Here is a 23007-nt window from a genome sequence, read left to right as displayed (position 1 = left end):
TTCAGAAAAAGGAGTAATGTTCTGACTGTCGCCAAGGTCTGGCCTGATGGGATAAGGGGTCCATGTCTGACCCGGGGGTCCTGTACCTGAAATCGGGAATCTGAGGTCCGTATGATAAAACCCCCCTTGCCAAACTGCAAATCTCCTCCCTCCCGGCCAGGAACCCCTGACGGAGACCCTTCTCTGGCAGGGCTGTTCCCAATTGGTCCTTTTCACTGAGATTTTGACAGAGAAAAGAACGAATCCCTTTTCAGGACAGCCTTCTGAAAGGTGATTGGTCCTTTCACTAACATGTGACAATACCCAACACTTAATATTTATTCATTTATTCCTTCACTTATTGCCAATTGGTCCGTTCACTGTCACAAGTGAATGACAGGACTAATCACCTCTCAGAAGCTTGTCCTTCTGTCAGTGAAAAGGACCAATCGGGAACAGCCCTGCCAGAGGAGGGTCTCCGGCAGGGATTCCTGGCCGGGAGGGAGGAGATTTGCAGTTTGGCAAGGGAGGTTTTATTTATATGGACCTCAGATTCCCAATTTCAGGTACCGGATGCCTGGTTCCGACCTGGACCGCTTGGCCCATTGGGCCAGACCTTGGAGAAAGGGAACTTAGATCAGGTCAGCCGCTGGATGCCCAGCCATATCTTCTGCATGTCCGATGACAAGCACAAGCTAGGGACACAATTTTCCCTAGTGTGTCCTTTTTAGCACAGCAAGTCATTTAAATATTAGAACGGGCGCCCAGGAGAGGTGGTTGGATGCACACTAAGAAAGCAGGTGCTCAGCACTGAGTGCCCGTTTTCTACTCGCCGATATAGCATTGGCCTGTTTGCCAGCTAAGTTATCCGGGTAACTCTGTATATCGGATGTAGCTGGTTAACTAAGTTGGCCAACGCAGCTCTTCCCAGTTACGCCCCTGGAGCGCCCCTTAACTTATCCGGCTAAATTCTAGACACCTAACTTATTACTCAGCTAGAATTTAGCTGGATATGAGCCCAAATATTCATTTAGCTGGATAACTTCTGAGTTAGCCAGCTAAATACTTTAGTTTGCTTTTTGTAATAACCGCACGTTAATATTCCCTTTGCCCCCCCAGTGCAGATTAATAACTGAATGTTTCTCTGCCCGCAGGTTACACTTGTGGAGTGGGAATACATAGAGTATGAATGGCGTAAGTTTGGTAAGTTTGGTAAGTTTCTCTTGGTATCAGGGGTTTGGAGCTGATGGTGCACTCTGCAGTTGGGTCACATCAGCAGCCTGGGCCTCCTATGGGTCTGTGATCTCAGACAGTGGGGGTGGGACGCACTCCTGTTCCACAGTCGTTAGCCTGCAAAACATCCTTAAAGTATCCCCATGAGAAAAAACAAACAAGCGAACAAAATAACCCTAAGCTGCTTATGTACCACCCCTGAGAATGTCATCCGGAGGTTTCCACCACAAGATATTATTTGAATAATATTCCGCCTTTCAGATACACTTATACTTCTCCAATGTATGAAATACTCTCCGGCTTACATTATTATTATTTTCATGGCCTTGCTCTCCTTCCAGCCTCGTCGGGATCTGCCCCCACAAGCTGAGACACCAGGGACCTTCTTCTCTTCTTTTCCCCGATTATTCCCCACCCGCCTCCCTCTGTAATGCAGACATCACAGCAATAGACTGCAGCTCCCTCTGGAACCTGGGCACCTGCACCCCAATTAACCCAGAGCTGTCCCTTTTGAGTTGCAGCTGCTGTGAATGCTGCCTCCATAGTATCAGTCCCAGGAGCCTACGATGGGGCCGGGATTTGAACCCCAGTCTCCTGCACACTGCCTCCAGGCCATTGAACTGCTATAGGCCAGATTATATATGAATAACATCATTATCCACAAATAAAACCTTTTAGTTTGCTGCTGTGTAGCTGTTCTGTGATTTGCAGTTCATGCCTGCTCAGTTTGCTAGTTAAAAATCTTGTTTAGGCTCTCATAATGAGACTGTGAAGTAGAAGCCTCAGGACATCAGTTTCTTTTTGAAACTGATGTCCCAGATGAGAGGTCTGGCTCACGTTTGAATACGTAACATAAGAACATAAGGCTTGCCATACTGGATCAGACCAAAGATCCATCAAGCCCAGGATCTTGATTCCAACAGTGGCCAATCCAGGAAATGTCCAAACCTTTTTTAAATGCAGCTTCACTAACAGCATTCATCACATCCTCTGACAATGAATTCCAGAACTTAATTATGTTTTTCTCTTATTAGTTTTAAATGTATCACCTAGTAACTTCATTGTGTGTCCCTAGTGTTTGTAGTTTTTGAAAAATAAAAAAACAATTAATTTAACTTGTTCCTAGCCACTCATTATTTTCTAGACCTCTATCATATCCTCCCTCAGCTGTCTCTTCTCCAAGCTGAACAGTCCTAACTTCTTTAGCTTTTCTTCATAGGGAATCATTCCATCCACTTTATCTTTTTGGTCGCCCTTCTCGGTACTGCACACAATATTCAAGATGAGATCTCACCACAGAGAGATACAGAGTCATTATGATATGCTCTGTTTTATTCTCCATTCCTTTCCTAATAATTCCTAGCATTCTGTTTGCTTTCTTGGCTGCTGATGCACGCTGAGCAGAAGATTTCAATGTGTTATCAACAATGACACCTAGATCCTTTTCCTGAATAGTGACTCCTAATGTGGAACCTTGAATTGTGTAGCTATAATTTGGTTAACATTTCCCTTAGTTTTTATTTTTGTGTGTCATTTGTTGTCTGCCCTTTTGAAATATTTTATTGGGTTTTGGGGGAAATATTAAAGCAATTATGAGTTTTTAATTGTTGAATGTTCTATTCATCTGCAGTTTTGAAATATTTTTTCTTTTTATTTGTATGGTTTTATTATTATGAGTGATGGGTTTTTCTCCATATATAAGCAGGCTGAATTAGCCATCATCTTGGGTGATGTGCACTGATGGCATCAACCCAGACCTCTCTCTCCTAGCTCATACAACCTTTGCTCTATTGAGCATATGCGGGATTTCCCACACAACCGTTGCCTCGGAGGTCCCTCAGTCTTTTCTTTTTTCTCCACGCCGGGGCATAGACAGACTTTTCTCTCTCTTTTCTATATTTTTTTCTCACTCTTCATTTTTGGCCTTGCCTCACTGCTTCGGGAGCCCCCCAATGGCACTTTTCATCAGTGTTACCTCTCCAATTCACAGTTTTGTTTTTTGAAAAAAAAAAAACCTAGCAAAAGCAAAAAGAAAGAGAAAACCGGAAAATGGAGTAAAAAAAAAGAGCAGTAAGCGGCTTTAAAGTGATGTGTGCTTGAGCTCAAAGGGCAAGTGACCCAGAATCCGCTGCTGCCTTGGCCTGCTTGCAGTCCTTGAATGCCTTACTGACCTGACCTGGAGGAATTCCAGTGACATCTGGACAGCTGTTGAAGCTGACAAACAGCCTTTAACACCCGTGATGGACACTTTGAGTACTTAGTCATGCCCTTCGGCTTGTGCAATGCACCAGCGATGTTTCTGAATATGATGAATGAAATTCTGTGAGACTTACTGTTTCAGTGCATGTGGTATATTTAGATGACATCCTGATCTTCTCTCAAGACCTTCAGACGCATCAGGCAGATGTGATAAAGGTACTTCGAAGACTACGAGACAACCACCTCTACGCGAAGCTCAAAGGGTGCTTTTCATCAGGAATCTGTGCCTTTTTTAGGGCACATTGGGTCCAAAGATGGCTTTCAAATGGATCCCCAAAAGTTGAAAAGCATCCAAGAGTGGCCTCAGCCTACGGGATTAAAAGCCTTACGCCATTTTCTCGGCTTCACAAACTACTATCATACGTTCATCAAACATTACTCCACTTTAACAGCACCACTCACTGCCATGACGAGAAAAGCGGCCAATCCATTTCGATGGTCTGCTGAGGCTATAGCGGCCTTTCAAACTCTCAAAGAGGCTTTCCAAAAAAAACTCTTGCCTTCGTCACTCCGATCCTCGTCGCCCATTCATCGTCGAGGTCGATGCTTCCGACGTCGGCGTGGGTGCAGTACTGAGCCAATACAACGATACCAATGTCCTCCATCCCTGCTCATTTTTCTCATGGCGTTTCTCTCCAGCTGAGAAGAATTATGGAATTGGAGATAAAGAATTATTAGCTCTTAAACTGGCCTTTGAGGAGTGTTGTCCATGGTTGGAAGGTGCGCCACATCAAATAATGGTGTATACCAATCATAAAACCTGGAATATCTACACATGCCCAACGCCTTAATCACCGTCAGGCTAGGTGGTTGTTATTTTTCAACCGATTTGAATTTCTTCTCAAATACCGTCCTGCAGAGAAGAACATTAGGGCAGATGACTTCAGTGCTGGGAAAAATAGTGGAAACTATTCTCAAGATCAAAATCGTAGAGCATATAGAAAGACATGATTTAATGGGACACAGTCAACATGGATTTACCCAAGGGAATTCTTGCCTAACAAATCTACTTTATTTTTTTTGAAGGGGTTAATAAACATGTGGATAAAGGTGAACCGGTAGATGTAGTGTATTTGGATTTTCAGAAGGCGTTTGACAAATAAATATTAAAATTGAAAAAAAAAAAAAAAAAAGAAGGCGTTTGACAAAGTCCCTCATGAGAGGCTTCTATGAAAACTAAAAAGTCTTGGGATAGGAGGCGATGTCCTTTCGTGGATTACAAGCTGGTTAAAAGACAGGAAACAGAGAGTAGGATTAAATGGTCAATTTTCTCAGTGGAAAAGGGTAAACAGTGGAGTGCCTCAGGGATCTGTACTTGGACCGGTGCTTTTCAATATATATATATATATATGATCTGGAAAGGAATAAGACGAGTGAGGTTATCAAATTTGCGGATGACACAAAATTATTCAGAGTAGTTAAATCACAGGCAGACTGTGATACATTACAGGAGGACCTTGCAAGACTGGAAGATTGGGCATCCAAATGGCAAATGAAATTTAATGTGGACAAGTGCAAGGTGTTGCATATAGGGAAAAATAACCCTTGCTGTAGTTACACGATGTTGGGTTCCATATTAGGAGCTACCACCCAGGAAAAAGATCTAGGCATCATAGTGGATAATACTTTAAAATCGTCGGCTCAGTGTGTTGCAGCAGTCAAAAAAGCAAATAGAATGTTAAGAATTATTAGGAAGGGAATGGTTAATAGAACGGAAAATGTCATAATGCCTCTGTATCGCTCCATGGTGAGACCGCACCTTGAATACTGTGTGCAATTCTGGTCGCCGCATCTCAAAAAAGATATAGTTGCGATGGAGAAGGTACAGAGAAGGGCAACCAAAATGATAAAGGGGATGGAACAGCTCCCCTATGAGGAAAGGCTGAAGAGGTTAGGGCTGTTCAGCTTGGAGAAGAGACGGCTGAGGGGGGATATGATAGAGGTCTTTAAGATCATGAGAGGTCTTGAACGAGTAGATGTGACTCGGTTATTTACACTTTCGAATAATAGAAGGATTAGGGGGCATTCCATGAAGTTAGCAAGTAACACATTTAAGACTAATCGGAGAAAATTCTTTTTCACTCAACGCACAGTAAAGCTCTGGAATTTGTTGCCAGAGGAGGTGGTTAGTGCAGTTAGTGTAGCTGGGTTCAAAAAAGGTTTGGATAAGTTCTTGGAGGAGAAGTCCATTAATGGCTATTAATCAATTATACTTAGGGAATAGCCACTGCTATTAATTGCATCAGTAGCATGGGTTCTTCTTAGTGTTTGGGTAATTGCCAGGTTCTTGTGGCCTGGTTTTGGCCTCTGTTGGAAACAGGATGCTGGGCTTGATGGACCCTTGGTCTGACCCAGCATGGCAATTTCTTATGTTCTTATGTTCTTATGATGCTCTTTCCTGCTCCTTTTCGCCTGAGGATGTACCCGATGAACCTCGCCACGTCATCAGTCCAGAGAGAGTGGTGTTGGTAATCACTCAAGTGGACCCCGCTGGAAAAACAGTGGTGCTTCAGGGAATGAGGAAGAAACTATTAAGATGGGCACATGACTCCCATCTGGCCGGCCACCCTGGGCAATGCTGCTCACTAGCCATGCTCCAACATTTTTATTGGTGGCCTACTATGAAAACTGATGTCCAAGCTTATGTGGCCTCCTGTGCTACCTGCGCAAGACAGAAGCCTCCTGCCGGATGTCCCTGGGGCCTCCTTCAACCGCTGCCAGTACCTGAGGAACCATGGACGCACATTGCGACCGACTTCGTGGTGAACTTGCCTCGTTCCAGCGGGAACAAAAAAATATGGGTGACAGTTGATCGCTTCTTGAAAATGGCACACTTTATGGCACTGCCAGGTTTACCATCTGCTGCTGAACTGCCAAATTGTTTGTGAAGCACATCTTCTGTCTTCATGGCATGCCCAAACATATCTTGTCGGATAGAGGAGTTCAGTTTACTGCAAACCTTTGGAGAGCACTTTGTCGAAAATTCGACATCTCATTGGATCTAACTTTGGTCTATCATCCACAATCCAATGGACAAACAGAGAGAATAAATCGGATGCTCAAGCAATTACTATGCGCATATGTGAACTCTAGACAAAGCAACTGGGCTGAATTACTTCCCTGGGCTGAGTTCGCCCTAAACTCGCATCCTGCTTGTGCTACGGGGTCAACCCATTTCAAGTTGTGTATGGTCATCACCATTACCTCCATTACCTCTGCCACTGTCTGTGACTTCTCCAGCTGCCCAAGCCACTGCAATTGAATTACAACAACTCTGGAGACAAACCAAGGATCTGCTTCTCAAGGCGGGCCAAAGGGCCAAGAAGACTTATGACGCCCATCAAAGGAAGGTACCCCAATTCCAACCAGGAGACAAGGTATGGCTCAGAATGAAGTTCCTTCACTTCAAATTACCCTCTGCATGCTTTGCACCTCAATACATCGGACCCTTTTATGTTCTCCGATGTCTTGGAAGTTTGACATACAGCTTAAAGCTACCCCTGTCCATGAAGATTCACAATGCCTTTCATGTGGCATTACTGAAACCGCTCATCTTTTCCGAGTTCTCCAGCAAGACTCTGGAATCCACGCCACTTGATGCTGAGGAAGATATCACGTATACAGTCGATGACATTTTGGATGTCCGCAAAAGAGGTAAACGCTGGGAGTATCTTATTTCCTGGAAAGGATATGGACTGGAAAAGAACTCCTGGGAGCCTGCTGTCAGTATCCTTGACAAAGACTTGATCCGACGCTTCCATCAAAATCATCCTCGGAAACCCAAACCTCCTGGGAGAGGCCCTAAGAAGGGGGGTACTGGTGCGCCTGTCGGTCGCAGATGGCTATGCCCTCTGTTGCTCACCTTTCTCTTGCTTGGTTCAGTTCCAGTAGGTAAGATGGTTGCCTCTGCTTCCACACGAAGACCTTTCCTGCGTCCCCGTACTGGCATGGGCGATTGCATTCACCATTTTCCTCCTGGGATCACCTAGGGCATGCGCGCACATGCGCATGCAGCCCCTTCTTTTACATGCTTCATGGCGGGAACCTCGGGGGCATCTCCTCCGCATGACATCATGAACTCTGGATATTTAAACTCCCTTCGCTACACCAGCTACAAGTTAGCAAGGAATCCCTCCTGCTGATCTCTGCCTGCTACCAGACACCTTCGCTCTGTGTACCCTCACTCCGGAACGACTTAGGTACCCGCTCCTCAGGGGCCTTGCCTTGCTCCTACCTACCCTTCGGGGTTAACAACCACCAGCAAAGATGCCTAGGCACATGCTCCTCGGGGGCCTTGTTCCATCCCAGACCCTCGCTCCTTGGGGTTCCTCTCTACAGCAGTTTCTGGCTTCAGAGTGAGTACCACTTCTCTTGATTTGTCTCTGCCTTGTCTCATCTCTTCCGAAGTAGATTCTCGGCCTAACCTGTATCGCAGACCACTACCAGATCTACCCTCACTGGCATATCATCTGTGTCTGGGTTCTCGGCCTACCCCGCTCTGCAGACCAATACCGGACGCCATCAGAGAGCCTCCTCTTCTGGCTAGTTTCACTGCCCATTCCTTGGGTTACCAACTTTATTGCTGTACAATAAAGACTTGCATTCTGCTGTGTTCCTTACTGCTAAGAACTAGCCTATTGCTTCAAGTCCCCACAGATCTCCACTCTGTGGGAGGTACTATCTCTTGCAGTGACCAGGGGCCCACGAATCCATGTCCAACAACACTTACATTGTTCAATAAAATTATACTTTCTATAAAACTTTGGTATAGTGTTCTTGTGACAGCATGTTTTGCGCATAACATTTTGGCACCCCAGATGGGACACAGTGGTGGTTGTGGCTCCCGTGCATCGTAGAGTCTTGCATCCGAATCTGCTGGACAGGCTCAGACCCAACACTGGTATTGGGACATTAATTGGCCTCTCGTCAGAAGAAAATTATCCAGATAATTTCTGGATGTCTGATTATTCAGAAGTGATACCCGGAAGACAGTAGTACTTCATGGTAAGCGAAAGACAGGTCTGAATTTAAGTATAATAATTTTTGTTGCTTGAAAGTAAAAGATTTTTTTTTTGCTAATTGTATATAAAAGTGTAGTGATGCCCACATTCTTTCTAGCATAATTAGTAAAAGCTTATTAAGAGTAACTCTGGTTCATTTGCCTGTATATTTGTTAATAAAATTGTACTGGAAAACAATACAAAGAGGTTTAAGATAACAATATTAGTCCCTTCTTTTAAGTCCTTGCCTTGATTTCAGGGCTCTGAGATTACTTAGAGGAGTATAAGAAGGGTAAGGTTTTGGAAAAGCATTGTTTGGAATTGGGTTTTCTGTTTATATCTGATTGCTGTTACGGTGTAATGCATTGGTAGGAGTGGGGATCTGCTTTAGGAATCACAGCTCAGTCTCAATTTACAGTTGCCATGGATGCTTCAGAACTTGAAAAGACACTTGGAGCTGGAGAGTTAACTGTGTTGGAAGATAAAAGAAAGGGGGGAGTTATGTAAACCTCAGAGTAGTTCTCAAAGGCAAGTAGAAACAATGGGGAGAATTGGTTTAAATGAATTGCTTGCTCTGTTTGAAAGTTATAAACAGATTAATGAGGAATTAAAGTTGTGGAGAAATGAGTTGATTTTTATAGACAGTGAATTTAATTTAGTAGATTCTTTAAGGAAGTTTGGTTTCCTCGACTTTCTTTTGATGGCCAGCATTGAATTCGCCCAGAAACTAATAAGGTATGGTTTCTTTAAACAATGTGTATGTCAGTTAGATAAGGAAGGTAGCAGCTGGGTCTTGTCCATTTTCTCTGTATATAATTGTTAGGATCCTGCCTGCGGACTGAGCCGCAGGCAGCCCCTTACCTTGAACGACAGGCCGCCACCAGTGCCATTCCTCGTGGCAGGAGGCCGCTCTGGATCACCGCCTTGGTCCCTTGCGGCAGGGAGAGCCACTGACGTCCTTCTGTGCGGCCCGGAGGCCGCTGTGGTCATTTCTTCTTCGCAGCAGGATGCCACTGTTGCTTCTCCTCCCAGGCGGCAAGGAGCTGCCACCGGTTTCCTCACTTCAAGTGACAGGAAGCCACCCCCGCCACTGCCTGTATTTTGTTGCATCTTCAAGGCCTTGTGCTGCTGACAGGCCCTGTTTTCATACGGCAAGGATGCCGTTGACCAGCCTGCTCTTCTTCCTTCCCATAGGTGCGGGCACGCGCTTCTCCCTCACTTTTAAAGGGCCAGAGGTGGGAAAAGCCCCATGCCCGATACTGATGACATCAGGGCCTTCTAATCGAGTCTCACAGTCGTCTGTGTCCTCTTCTTCAGTCCAGGTCCTCCATGGTCTTCTCCTGTTTTGACGACTCCATCGTCTTGGTGTTCCCAGTGTCCTGAAGCTTCTCAGTCTTGATGTTCCTGATGACCTGGTCTCATCCCTCGTCAGAGCTCCTTCATCTGTATTTCTAGATGTCTCCATGTTCCTGATGTCCTAAGTCTCTGGTTCCTGATGTTCCTTTCTGATTCCTTAGTCTTCGCTTCTGCCTCCAGTTCCCTGGTTCCTTGATGTCCACCTTCCTGGAGTGCCATCATCGTGGTCCATGACCAGCCCCTAGGCGAGCTGTGTAGTGCGCCTCATGGTACAAGGCCATCTTCTCCTCCCCAGTGCAAGCCTCCGGAAGACTTCTGCTTGAATCCCGAGTTGTCTGAGAATCCTGTATCTTGAATCCTCAGCTTGAATCCTGTCCCAGTCTTCGTATGTCCTTTGCATTTGCGTCTGTCCATGCCTAAGACTCTGTCTGAACCTACTCTGCTTCAGCGTGGTCCATGACTAGCCACAGGTGGCTGTATAGGGTGCGCCTCGATGTAGGCCTCTACTGAATCTTCGCCATTTTCCAGCTTCAACTTCCACATATCAGTCTGGATTCTGCCCCGCATCCAGCGTGGTCCGTAACCAGCCCCACGGGTGGGCTGTGTAGGGTGCGGTATTGCAGCACTCGGCCAGTTCTTTAACCTGAAGCCTTGCCTGACTCCTCTGAGTAATCTGAATCCTTGTCTGAGTCCTGAGTCTACGTCTTGAGTCCTCAGAGTCCTGAACATTCGTTTGAGCCTTCTTTAACTTGAGTCTTCACTTGTGTTTCTGTGTTCCAGCCCTCAGCCTCCATCTGGCCTCACACACTCGTCGTTCCCAAGCGGCGGGTCCAAAAGGGCTATTGAGTGGCTGGAGGGCTACTCTCATGACCAGCATTGCATTGCTGGGTCACATGGTGCATGTAGGTCCAGCAGAGGGCTGATCCTGTAATCCAGTGATCCTTGTCTTTGCTCTAGCCTTGCTTCTGATCGGTCCATGCTGGCTCTGGCTCACCTCCCATGGTGTGTGGCTTGGGGCTCTTATTTGAGTCGTCCCATGGCCCATGGACTCACAACCCTTGCCAGAAGCGACCGCGCCCCGGCGCTTTCAACAGTATCCTAAGGTGCGCTCACAACAATAATGTATGTTTTAGTCCTGAATCAGACTGGAACATTATATGACTGTGTTCATAAATTTCTAGCCCAAATATATGTAATGAAATACTACAGATACTGTTTATTTAGGGAAAGAACCTGTATGGCAGAATAAGTTGAAACATGCGTTTGGTTTCTGAGTGCTTTGTTCTTTGAACAAAGCAGTTGTTTGTAATTGTTTATATAGAGATCTGATAGAGATGGGATTTTACTTTTCTGCTTTTTGCTTTCTTTGCTTAATAAATAAAAAATATTAGAACAGAATAGGATTTCTTTCTTTTTAAGTTAGTTAAAATGTTCATGATAGTTTCTTACTTTGTTTAGAAATGCACAGGTATCTGGTAGCTGTCTGTCTCCCCGTGTGATTAGATTTAAAAGATGAATCAAATTTGTCTTTCTTGTGAGATTTTAATTCTACTGGTTAAGGAGATATCTGCTCTGCTAGATGTGGGTGTGAAAAGTGTTTTGTCAATAAATTAATGATTGAAGTGTGCTACTTCTGAAGTTAGAAAGTTTGTTTCTCAATAACAATAGGAGTAGCCCCACCCTCAGGAATTTACTCCTCTGCAGAAAAAAAAGCTGAATAGAAAGGTTGTTTTATTCCTGTGAGAATTAAAATGTATTCATTTGGTTATCTTAAGTTTGAAGCGCTACATAAAAATCATTCTGAAGAGGGAAATAGAGCCTTTGTTATCCTATCCAGTAACAAATTGTTTTGATTAATTTCATATTGCAAAGCACTAATGTAAACTATTCCTCAGACATCTTAATAGAGTCATAGAAAGTTTAAGGATTTTCAAAGGAATTGAAGGAGTTCTCCTATTGGGAAGAATTTTTGTTTGAATAAAGAGTTACTACACTAAGTTTTTTGAGGTTCAGGGTATGTTAGTGGATGGAGTGAGTTATGCTATGGTAATGTAAAGGAGAGGAAAATAAATTAAGGATATGAGTTATTTAATTAAATAGATGTCCAAGAGAAACAAATTATATACATATATTTCTCAGTTATATTTTGCCTTTTTATGCATTTTTGTTTAATGTTATTTATTGTTTATTGGTTTCAATGTATCCTGTCCCCGAGGTGACAGTTTTAGTTCCTTGTAAACTGGTGTGATATGTATATTATACAGGAACATCGGTATATAAAAATAATAAATAAATAAATAAATAATAGAGATGAGCTTCGTTTTTTTTCTACCAGGTCGTTTTTTGAGTCGGACGCTTCAGAGTAAAGTTCATTTTTCCTCGGTTAGTTTTTTGGAAAAATGAACAAAAACTAAACAGGGAAAAACAAAACTGGCCCAAAAAACGATGCGGGAAAACGAAGCTCAAAAAAACCCATCCCAAGCATTAAAATTCACTTTAATACATTAAATACAACCCCTCCCCCCACCATCCCAATCCCTCCCCAAGACTTACTAACATCCCTGGTGGTCCAGCGGGGTCCCGTGAGGGATTTCTCCCTCTGTGCCTTCGGGCTGTCTGGCCTGCTTTGATCAAAATGACACCAATAGCCTTTGACCTACTATGTCACAGGGGCTACCGGAGCCATTGGTCATCCCCTGTCACATGGCCATCGGCACCATCTTGTGCTTCTACCATGTGACAGGGGCTGACCAATGGCACCAGTAGCCCCTGTGACATAGTAAGTGCAACGGCTATCGGCGCCATTTTGAATACTGGCAGCCAACGGTCCGAGTGCAGGAGGTCGCTCCCGGCCCCCAGTGGACCACCAGGGACGTTTGGCAAGTCTTGGGAGACCCTCCTGACCCCCACAAGACTTGCCAAAAGTCCAGCAGGGGTCCGGGAGTGACCTCCTGCACTCGGACCGTCTGCTGCCAATAATCAAAATGGCGCCGATAGCCATTACACTTACTAAGTCACAGGGGCTACCGGTGCCATTGGTCAGCCCCTGTCACATGATAGGAGCACAAGATGGCACCGATGGCCATGTGACAGGGGCTGACCAATAGCACCGGTAGCCCCTGTGACATAGTAGGTCAAAGGCTATTGGCGCCATTTTGATGCGAGGCAGGCCCGAAAGTCAGACAGCACTGAGGGAGAAATCCCTCGTGGGACCCCGCTGGACCACCAGGGATGTTAGTAAGTCTTGGGGAGGGATCAGGATGGTGGAGGGGGGGTTGTATTACAGTGAATTTTAATGCTTGGGGTGGTTTTTTATTTTAAAAAATAAAATGTGCCCCTCCCCCCGTACAAACCAGAAAAACTAATTTTCCTCATAGTTCGGGGAAAATCAGTTTCGGGGTCCCTGACCCACGACAAATTAGACAATTTCAACAAAATTGCCTAATTTGTGATAAACGAACCACATCTCTAATATTTAATGCTAAAGTATTTGTTAATTAAAAATGTCATCTCCTAATGATAACAGATATATATATCAGTTTTACCTTTAACCAATGAGGTTCCAATTCAAAATCATGTTTGTAGCAGTAATTTGCAACATAATTTAATCATATTTGCAGTTTAGATTGTTTTTTCTCTTATACATTATTACCTTAGTAAAGGAAACAAAAAGAGTTTTATATCTGCAGATGGAGAGCAGCTATCACCCTACAATTTGTGACAGTGCCTCCTAGAGGCATAACAATAGAGTCAAGAAAGTAGCAACATGACCGCTATTCGCTGAATCAAGGCATATCAGAATGATAGGTTAGCCTAGGAGTGTGTTGAAAATACTGTTCAATCATTTAAACTGCAAGCACAACAGGATATTTATTTTGCACAGACCAGAGCCACAAATGTTGAGAGCTAACAGACAGCACTAATATGCATGCTTGTCCTTGAAACTATAAATTCCTCATTGATGCTGGTATTCCCAAGCTATGGTCTGGATGTCCATGCAAAGTAATTCTGTTTCCCATCTAGTTTCAATGAAACTGTAATTTTACTTTAACCATTATGTTAATTTTCTTGAATGCCAGATTTTATATTTTTCCATGTTGCCAACATAAAGTCTTCTCTGCCATGTGGGATGTAACACTTGAAGAGTATATTTTTTCCCGGTTTGATTTCTTTTCATTTTTAAACAGATCTATTTTAATTCTGACTTTTGTTTTATTTTGGATCGATACCTACTAAGAGTTAAAAACTTAAGATTGGTTAATTTTCCAATGACCAGGTTATTATCTCCAAAAGAAATGTTTGTTAAATACTTAAAAGAAGTTCTAATGTATGAAGATAAAGATATTCCATCTCTCTCTAAGATATATTATTTTTCTTCTCATTATAATAACAATAATAAGATAAGTAAAGAAAATAGTATTGGTATTACTACTTTTTTAGAGGAGTCAACGGACATTATTAATAGTAGATCAACTCTCTTTATCTCCTTTATGGCTGAGAGAGATAAAGAGCGCTTGTTTGAGAAATGTTTCAAGAATAAAGACCTGCAATTTTGTGGAAAAAAATTTATATATTTCCAGACGTCTCAAGACCTACACAGGTCCATAGGAGACAGTTTCTGGCATTAAAAAGTAAGACCCTTGAAATTGGTGCAATGTTTTATTTGAGATATCCATCTAAATATTTTATACATTTTCAAGGGAAAAAATTCAGTTTTAATGAGCCATCAAATCTTGAAAATTTCCTGAAAGACAAGTCATGTCTTAATAGTAACCAAGAAATGACTCTGGTGGTCCAGCGGGAGTCCAGGAGCGATCTCCTGCACTCGGGCCGTCAGCTGCCAGTAATCAAAATGGCGCCAACCATCCATTGCTCCTACCATGTGACAAGGGCTGACCAATGGCACCGGTAGCCCCTGTGACATAGTAGGTCAGAGGTTATAGGTGCCATTTTGAAACCGGAAGCAGAGGGTGTGAGTGCAGGAGATGGCTCCCGGACCCCATGCTGGACCATCAGGGAGTTTTAGTAAGTCTTGCGGGGGTCAGTAGGGTGGGCAGGGGTTGTTTAAATTGGCTCTTTTAGGCAGCCGAATAATTTGACGGATTCGTTATATTCGTGGGGAATCGCGATATGTTTCGCTTCCCCACGAATACAACGAATATGGCCCTATACATTATGGATTACAAATACGTAGGAAACGAATGCACACCCCTAGTAAATATACCTGTTAGAGGAGTCCCCAGCTGGTCTATAAGGCTTTTATAAAATTCTGCAGTACAGCCGGCGGGGCCTGGGGCCTTAAGCCTTTTCGCCTGTCTAATGGTGCCCTTTATCTCCTCCTCCTCAATGGGGCAATTCAGCCAGGTCTGCTGGGCCTCCGTAAGGCGAGGAGTATTAAGTTGGGCACAGAAACGGAGACATGCCTCCTTGTCCCATCCCTCCGAAGTATAAAGATCTGTGTAATACTTCTTAAATGTATCTAAAATAGCAGGGGTATTAGTAACAATTCGTCCATCTGAGGATCAAAGTGCCACGATATAGCAAGACCGACGTGATGACTGTACTAAATTAGCCATTAATTTCCCAGTTTTGTTACTATACATGTAGAATTTATGTTGGTAGTACAGTATACTATTTTTTGCTCGTTGATGAAGAAGGGAGTTAATGGCCCCCTGGATTCAAATATAGCTTTCCTTATTTGCTAACGTGCTAGCCTGGGATAACAAACGTCTTGCTTTTATCAACTGTGAGTTGAGGGCAAGTAAATGCTTGTCCATCATGCGCTTTCTATGCGCCACCTAGGAGATGATCTCCCCACGTAGCACTGCTTTTGCTGTGTACCAAAAAGTATTGGGTTCTCTGAATGCCCCCCATTTAGGGCTACATAATCCTTGAATTTTCTTGAAAGATAGTCAGGAAACTGCATGTCTTCCACCAAATAGTAAGGGTAGTGCCAAAAATGTGGAGAAGGAGTGGCCCGGGAAATTTGTACGTCTATCCATATAGGAGCGTGGTCTGATATTACTATGTCCTCAATTTCCGTAATTTTGGAGAACATATGGCTACTAACAAGAAAATAGTCTATACGAGACCATGTAGAGTGGGCTTGAGATATGTGGGGGAAATCACGCTATGAGGGGTGTAGTACAAGCCAGGCATCCAGCAAGTGTTGCGCGCCCTGGCTGCATTGGTGTCGCGACCGGGCCTGCTCACCTCATGCTTCCGTCCACCAGCTCCAGCTCCCCCTCTCTGGCTGCTGCGGCCAGCTCCCATCACCCACGGCGTTCCCAGGCATCTCCAGGCTGATCGGGGCCTTCCGACTCTCAATGCTCCTCATACTAGGGCTCGATGTCCTCCATGGCATCTGCCCCACCCCTAGGTGTGCCTAGGTGGACCGTGGCTCCCTTTAAAGTGGGAATTTCGTCTTAGAAGAGCTTGTCACACTCCTTCAGATACGAGTCCAACCATTGGAGATACCATTACGCATCACCTCAATTCAAGGAGAACCTCTCCCTGATCGTATCACTCACTGCACCGTGGCTATTTGCCTCACTGTTGGGACCCTCCATGATGGGGAAATTTCCTTCTTGATTTTGCAACGATTGACGTACCCTGTAGTCCTTGGACTTCCTTGGCTCCAGTTACATGGACCCCACTTCGACTGGCAATCCCTGCAACTCACCCAGTGGGGCCCTCAATGTCAAAGCCACTGTTTACGACAAGTGTCTCCATCCATGACAGTCTTAAGCTCTACAACCCTTCCTAGGTTACCTGCTCCATACTTGGAATTTAAAGACGTATTCTTCAAGAAAAACCGCCGATATCCTGCCTCCACTCCGGGAGTTCAACTGTCACATAGAACTCCTACCTGGAACCATGCCTCCCAAGGGCAGGATGTATCCTCTCTCGCTCTCTCCCAGAAACCCAAGCGATGTCAGCCTACAACAAGGAAAACCTGGCTAAAGGCTTCATAAGACCCTCCACTCCCCAGCAGGTGCTGGGTTCTTCTTTGTAAAGAAAAAGGATGGCAGTCTAAAACCCTGCATAGACTACAGAGGTTTGAATGCAGTAACCTGAAAGGATCGGTACCCACTGCCACTTAGTGAGCTGTTTGACCGCCTGCAAGGCGCACAAATCTTTACTAAATTAGACCTCCGATGGGCATATAACCCAGTACAGATTCAACCGGAAGACATTTGGAAAACCGCCTTCAATACAAGAGATGGACACTACGAGTACGTAGTCATGCCCTTCGGGCTTTGCAATGCTCCAGCAGTCTTCCAGTGACTAATGAACAAGATCTTCCAGGACCTTCTGTACTCATTTGTTGTGGTATAGCTGGATGATATACTAATCTTCTCCAAAGACTTGAAGTCCCATCGTTCCACATGCAAACAGTCCTCCAACACCTCAGAGATCATCATCTCTATGCTAAATTAGAGAAGTGCATTTTCAAGCAACCCAGTCTCCCATTCCTGGGCTACATCATTTCCAGCCGCGGATTCACTATGGACCACGACAAACTCCAAGGTATTCAAGATTGCCCTTAACCAGTGGGCCTCCTAGCCCTACAAAGATTCCTTGGGTTTACCAATTACTATCGAAACTTAATTGCCAACGACTCCACGCTGGCAGCTCCACTCACCGCTATGACAAGGAAAGGAAGAGTATGGAGCCCCAAGGCCCAATCAGCATTCCATGCTTTGAAAGAGGCCTTCTGCATGGGTCCGTGTCTCTTCACCCGGATCCTAACCGCCCCTTCATAATTGAAGTTGATGCATCTGCTATTGGGGCAGGGGCAGTCTTAAGCCAATATTCCACCAAGGGAACCCTAGTTCTATGTTCCTTCTATTCACATAAATTCTCCTCCACAGAACAAAATTATACCATAGGGACCGCGAATTCCTAGTAGTGAAGTTTGCCTTACAAGAATGGCATCCCTGGCTTGAGGGGGCGCAACAGGTTTACGATATTTACTGACAAAAACCTGGAACACCTCAAAGAAGCCCAGTTACTCAGCCCAAGACAAGCCCACTGGGCCTTATTTCTTTGCACGCTTCAATTTCAAACTCCGCTATTGCCCAGCGGCAAAATCTCTTCGTGTGGACGTGCTCTCTCGCTCCCTTGAGCCAGAAGACACACCTGAGACTCCCGGGCACATTATTGATCCAGCCTGCATATCGATTGCTGCCACCACTACGGTATCAGCCGGGAAGACAGTAGTCCCCCACCGTCTTCGTGAACGTGTTTCTCCATTGGGCCCATGACTCCAAACTAGCCGGTCACCCCAGCCGAGCCCGAACTCTCGAGATGCTCTGAAGGCACTATTGGTGGCCTGGTATGGCAAAGAACTTCCGAGAATATGTGGACTCCTGCCCGGTTTGCGCATAGCAAAAACCTCCGACTGGCCACCCATGGGGGCTTCTTCAACCACTTCCTGCACCCACCGAGCCCTGGTCTATTCTATCCACAGACTTCATTGTGGATCTACCTCCTTCAAAAGGAAATATTGTAATCTGGGTCATAATAGACCATTTCTCAAAAATGGCCCACTTCGTTCCCATCGGCTCCAGAATTAGCTCGACTCTTCCTGACCTATGTATTCCGTTTTCATGGACTACCGCAAGAAATCGTCTCTGATCGCGGCCCCCAATATGCTGCTAAATATTGGAAATTTCTTTGTAAAAAGTTCAATATCACATTAAACTTAATGTCAGCTTACCATCTGCAAGCAAATGGCCAGGCCGAGAGGACTAATCGGTCTCTGAAAACTTTCCTGCGATCATATGTCAACAACCAGCAAGACAACTGGGCTGACCTCCTGCCATGGGTAAAACTGTCCCATAACACTCATATCGCCTCTGCCACAGAAGTTTCACCGTTCGCCATAGTCTTCGGCCGCCAACCTCGCCTACCCCTGCTGGTTCCGCTCAGTGTACCCTCGCCGGCTGCTCAATCTCTACCACACAAACCATACATCAACTCTGGAACCTAGTAAAAGAGCGGCTCCGCCAAGCAGCTGACCGGGCCAAGCGCATCACTGATGCCCATCGTCAGGGCGTACCCACATTCCTACCAGGAGAAAGAGTCTGGCTGAGCACCCAGCACATATGGCTATGCTTGCTGTCCCAACGGCTAGCGCCCAGATTCATAGGTCCATTCCCTATCCTACGACGAGTAGGAGCAGTTACCTACCGATTAAAGTTACCAACTTCCATGGGCATCCATAACACATTCCATGTGTCCCTCCTCAAACCTTTAGTACTCTCATGGCCTTCCAGAAGACCTCTGGCTCCACCCGAAGTCTCAATAGAATCAGATGCTACCTTGCAGGTGAGAGAGGTATTCGATGACCGTCGTCGGGGCAGGTGGGAGAACCTCCTAGCCTGGGACGGCTTTGGGGCAGAGAAACTCGTGGGAGCCCTCTCACAATATTCTGTATAAAGCCCTGCTTCAGGACTTCCACCAGGCTCAACCTGACAAGCCACGACCGAGGGGGGGAGGCCTAGGGGGGGGGGGGTACTGTTGCGCGCCCCGGCCGCGTTGGTGCCACAACCAGGCCTGCTCACCTTGCGCTTCCATCCACCAGCTCCGGCTCCCCATCTCTGGTTGCCACAGCCAGCTCCCATAGCCTGCGGCGTTCCCAGGCATCTCCAGGCCCATCGGGGCCTTCTGACTCTCAACGCTCCTCACGCTGGGGCTCGGCGTCCTCCATGGCATCAGCCCCGCCCCTAGGTGCGCTCATGGGGACCGCGGTTCCCTTTAAAGGGCTCAGCGCGGGAACTCAGTCTACGGCACCAGGAGATGATGTCACGTAGCCCGGGTATAAGAAGCGAGGCTCTTCCCCCAGAGCCTCGCTTTGGCAAGCGGGTCGACACCATGGTTTTCTAGTTTGCCTTCCTGTGTTCCAGTGCCTCCTCATTCCAGCATCTCTTTGTTCCAGCATCTCCTCGTGTTCCAGTGTCCTTCCTGTGTCCCTACTCAGGTAGCACCTTCTTGGACTGATCTTTGGTACTGACCTCTGCCTGCCTGACTACTCTCTTCGTCTGCTGCCTGGAACAGACCACTGCCTGCCTTGACTACGATCAGACTGACCTTGGTATTGACCCCCGCTTTGGCTGACCACTTCTGGACGGATACTCTGGCTTTGACGCGCTGCATTCGGACACTCTCTTCTGGCCTTCCGTGACTACCAGACCAACCTGCTTGGATCCGACCCGCGGTCTTCATCTGACTAGACCTGCAGGCGCTGCCTGTCTCGCCCGGAAAGCCTTCCTGAACTATTTCCTCCCTGAGGTCTCTGGGGCTTCCAGCTCAGCTCGTCTGTCTTCTGAACATTGACCGCGCACCCTTGCTCGTGGTGGGCACACCCCTCCGCTACCTCTCCAGGAGACCCTCTGGGGCCCACCTAAGTCCAGATGGTCCAGGTACCCAAGGGCTCAACCTGCGGAAACCCCGGACTGTTATTGGCAAAGCTCCAGCTAGCCTCTATCTCCTCCTGTGCTCTGCCTCCCTCGTGCTCCTCTGCTTCTCAGGCCTAGGCAGGCGCGTGCGTCCCTTTGAAGGGATTGTGACAGGAAACCGCTCCACGATGTGCCCTGATGACTCCCCTTGATCAGGCTATAAAAGCGAGGGCCTTTTCCCCAGACCCTCGTCTTGGCAACAAGTTGTCACGTACCAGCTACAACTCGGCTCACCTCTGTGCCGCTCCCAGCACTCTGTGGACTAGACCCATAGGCTCTGCCTAGCCTGTCCATAGGCTCTGCCTAGCCTCCAGCTTCCTCCACGTTCCTCAGGCTTCCGGTATCTCGAGTTCCGTTCTAGTTCACCTGATCACCGCTCGCCGAGCACCTCTGCTGATCCTGGGAACACCTCTACTTCATCTCTCTGGGAGACACCCAGAGGCCCACCTAAGTCCAGCCGGTCCCAGCACCCAAGGGCTCAACCCGCGGGGAATGTGGGCTGATATTGGTGAAGCTCCAGTCAGCCTCTGTCTCCTTGTGTGCTCCGCCTCCTGGCAGCAGGAGCCCTCTGGGTTCGCCCAGAGGGCAGCGCCAATCCTGCTCCAGGCCAAGGGTCCACTTCCAGCGCAACAGGGACCCTTCCCAGCACAGACACCCATTTCCCTAAATGTGATATATACAGCTTCACTAGGAGCCAGATTCTGAGAGACCAGCGGACGCAACACAGAAAAGATATACATATATAGTAATTGAACCCCTAATTTCCCTTTTCCCCCTCCCCATCCCCTTCCTGTTAATTCCCCATACATCCAAGAGGATGACTGAGAGACACTTCCATGCTTTTGGCTCCCATCCCCCCTCCCCAACCGCATCCATAGCCTTCCTTAGGTAGTTGTATCCACTGTAGATTGTGAAGGATAGATAGTGCCTTGATCTCAGCAAATATCTCCCACAAACCCCGCCCCAAAAAAACCCGCAGTCCAATAGGGATGTGCAGAGGGACGCTATATGTTGCATTCGGGATTCGTATTCGTCAGGGAGCAGATACGTTGCATTCGGCAATGGGGGCCCCCCGATACATACATGCGTTAATTCGTATTCGTTTCCCGGCTAAAATTGAATTAAGTATAATCCACCACCTTCCCAACCCCCCCAAGACTTGCCAAAAGTCCCTGGTGGTCCAGCGGGGGTCCAGGAGCGATCTCCTGCACTCGGGCCTTCGGCTGCCAGTAATCAAAATGGCACCGATAGCTTTTGCTCTTACTATGTCACAGGGGCTACCGGTGCCATTGGTCAGCACCTGTCACATGGTGCCGGCCATCCATTTATTTATTTATTTAAAGACTTTTTTATACCGAAGATCATGTACAAGTACATATCGCTTCGGTTTACAGCGAACTAACAGTTGGAAATTACAGCAAACAATATGAACATAATTTAACACAAATTGAACAAGGATAGAATTAGAATTGAACATTTATAACGAGAGGGGATTATGGGGAATAGCGAATAGGAAAACATGAATCAAAACAAGGAATATATGATAAGGAGTAAGGGGAACTTCGAGCAGTTAAACACGTCCGAACCTAAGTTCTATAATGTAGGGTCCAGTAAGGAACTTTAAGTAAATGCTCTTGAGAAGAGCCAGGTCGTCAGTTTTTTTTTTGAACGTCCGCAGGCAGGGTTCTGTGCGGAGTTCCGAGTGAAGATTGTTCCATTGTATGGGTCCAGCAATTGAGAAAGCTCATTTCTTGAGAGCCGACTTGGCGGGGGGAACCTGAAGGGTACCTAGGTATGTTGTTCTAATTGGTCTGGAGGCTGAGTGATGTTGAAGAGGGCAGGATAGTTCGAGCGAGGTTAGAGAGTGAATAGTTTTGTGGATCCAAGGGCTGACCAATGGCTCCGTTAGCCCCTGACATAGAAGGTCAAAGGCTATCAGCAGCATTTTGAATACCGGCAGCCGAGGGTGTGAGTGCAGGAGATGGCTCCCGGACCCCCTGCTGGACCACCAGGGTGTTTTGGTAAGTCTTTGGGGGGGGTCAGGAGGGTGGGGGTTTGTTTAAATTGGCTCCTTTAGATGGCCAAATAATTCGGCAAAGATTCGTTGTATTCGTGGGGAACCGCGATACGTTTCGCTTCCCCAAAAATACAACAAATATGGCCCTATACGTTGTAGATTACAAATACGTAGGAAACTAATGCACACCCCTACCGTCTAATGCTTCCAGGCTGCCTTGTTAGCAGAAGAGACAGAACATAAGAACATAAGAAATTGCCATGCTGGGTCAGACCAAGGGTCCATCAAGCCCAGCATCCTGTTTCCAACAGTGGCCAATCCAGGCCATAAGAACCTGGCAATTACCCAAACACTAAGAAGATCCCATGCTACTGATGCAATTAATAGCAGTGGCTATTCCCTAGGTAAAATTGATTAATAGCCTTTAATGGACTTCTCCTCCAAGAACTTATCCAAACCTTTTTTGAACCCAGCTACACTAACTGCACTAACCACATCCTTTGGCAACAAATTCCAGAGCTTTATTGTGCGTTGAGTAAAAAAGAATTTTCTCCAATTAGTCTTAAATGTGCTACTTGCTAACTTCATGGAATGCCCCCTAGTCCTTCTATTATTCGAAAGTGAAAATAACCGAGCCACATCTACTCGTTCAAGACCTCTCGATCTTAAAGACCTCTATCATATCCCCCCTCAGCCGTCT

The 23007-nt window shown here is 46.1% G+C and overlaps 1 protein-coding gene across 2 annotated transcripts in view; it reads left to right on the top strand.

The window, feature by feature from the left end:
• LOC115075385 (apolipoprotein L1-like) overlaps positions 1-23007 on the top strand; it is a 74080-nt gene that overhangs the window by 22821 nt on the left and 28252 nt on the right. Inside the window, exon 2 of one of the 2 annotated variants that reach the window (XM_029575721.1) lies at positions 1134-1182. The exons of the other annotated variant lie outside the window; for it this stretch is intronic. Coding sequence (XP_029431581.1) covers positions 1134-1182 — 49 coding nt within the window. The remainder of the gene's footprint in view (positions 1-1133; positions 1183-23007) is intronic. 2 annotated transcript variants of the gene reach the window in all.

Source organism: Rhinatrema bivittatum, chromosome 13, assembly GCF_901001135.1.
Source record: "Rhinatrema bivittatum chromosome 13, aRhiBiv1.1, whole genome shotgun sequence".
In the NCBI taxonomy this organism is placed as follows: Eukaryota; Metazoa; Chordata; class Amphibia; order Gymnophiona; family Rhinatrematidae; genus Rhinatrema; species Rhinatrema bivittatum.
This window is presented reverse-complemented; position numbering and strand designations above follow the sequence as displayed.